The sequence below is a fragment of the Colobus angolensis genome, unplaced genomic scaffold (genome assembly GCF_000951035.1).
Source record: "Colobus angolensis palliatus isolate OR3802 unplaced genomic scaffold, Cang.pa_1.0 Scaffold79, whole genome shotgun sequence".
Lineage (NCBI taxonomy): Eukaryota > Metazoa > Chordata > Mammalia > Primates > Cercopithecidae > Colobus > Colobus angolensis.
This window is the reverse complement of record NW_012121709.1, coordinates 5494390-5494894: the sequence shown is the minus strand read 5'-3', so window position 1 is coordinate 5494894 and position 505 is coordinate 5494390. Positions and strand designations below refer to the sequence as shown.

The window sequence follows — 505 nt, the reverse complement described above, 5'->3', positions numbered from 1 at the left end:
AGAATCAATGCTACTATTGTTGTCCCAGACTAGAGGCGGCTTGCGCTGCCGGCTCCAAGCACAGAGCGCAATTATGTCCTCCCTTTTTCGGCGCTGCCACCCGCGCGGACCCCGGCTGATGCAGGGGAGGTGTGGCCCGCGGGTGGGCGGAGCGATCACAGGACTCGCCCCCAAGACCAGCAGGCGGGGCCAGGCGGGGCTCCCCAGCCCTCTCGCGCTCGCGCGCGCGCGCGCGGCGGACCCAGGTACGCGGACAAGATGGCGGCAGCAGCAGCCGACAGCGCGATGGAAGTGGTGCCGGCGCTAGCGGAGGAGGCCGCGCCGGAGGTAGCGGGCCTCAGCTGCCTGGTCAACCTGCCGGGTGAGGTGCTGGAGTACATCCTGTGCTGCGGCTCGCTGACGGCTGCCGACATCGGCCGTGTCTCCAGCACCTGCCGGCGGCTGCGCGAGCTGTGCCAGAGCAGCGGGAAGGTGTGGAAGGAGCAGTTCCGGGTGAGGTGAGCCA

The 505-nt window shown here is 69.5% G+C and overlaps 1 protein-coding gene across 2 annotated transcripts in view; it reads left to right on the top strand.

Annotated features, from left to right (window-relative positions):
- Positions 1–183: 183 nt before the first annotated feature.
- FBXO21 (F-box protein 21) overlaps positions 184–505 on the top strand; it is a 49197-nt gene continuing 48875 nt past the window's right edge. For both annotated transcript variants that reach the window (XM_011928708.1, XM_011928707.1), the window contains exon 1: positions 184–497. In XM_011928708.1, coding sequence (XP_011784098.1) covers positions 259–497 — 239 coding nt within the window. In that variant the 5' untranslated portion in view covers positions 184–258. The remainder of the gene's footprint in view (positions 498–505) is intronic.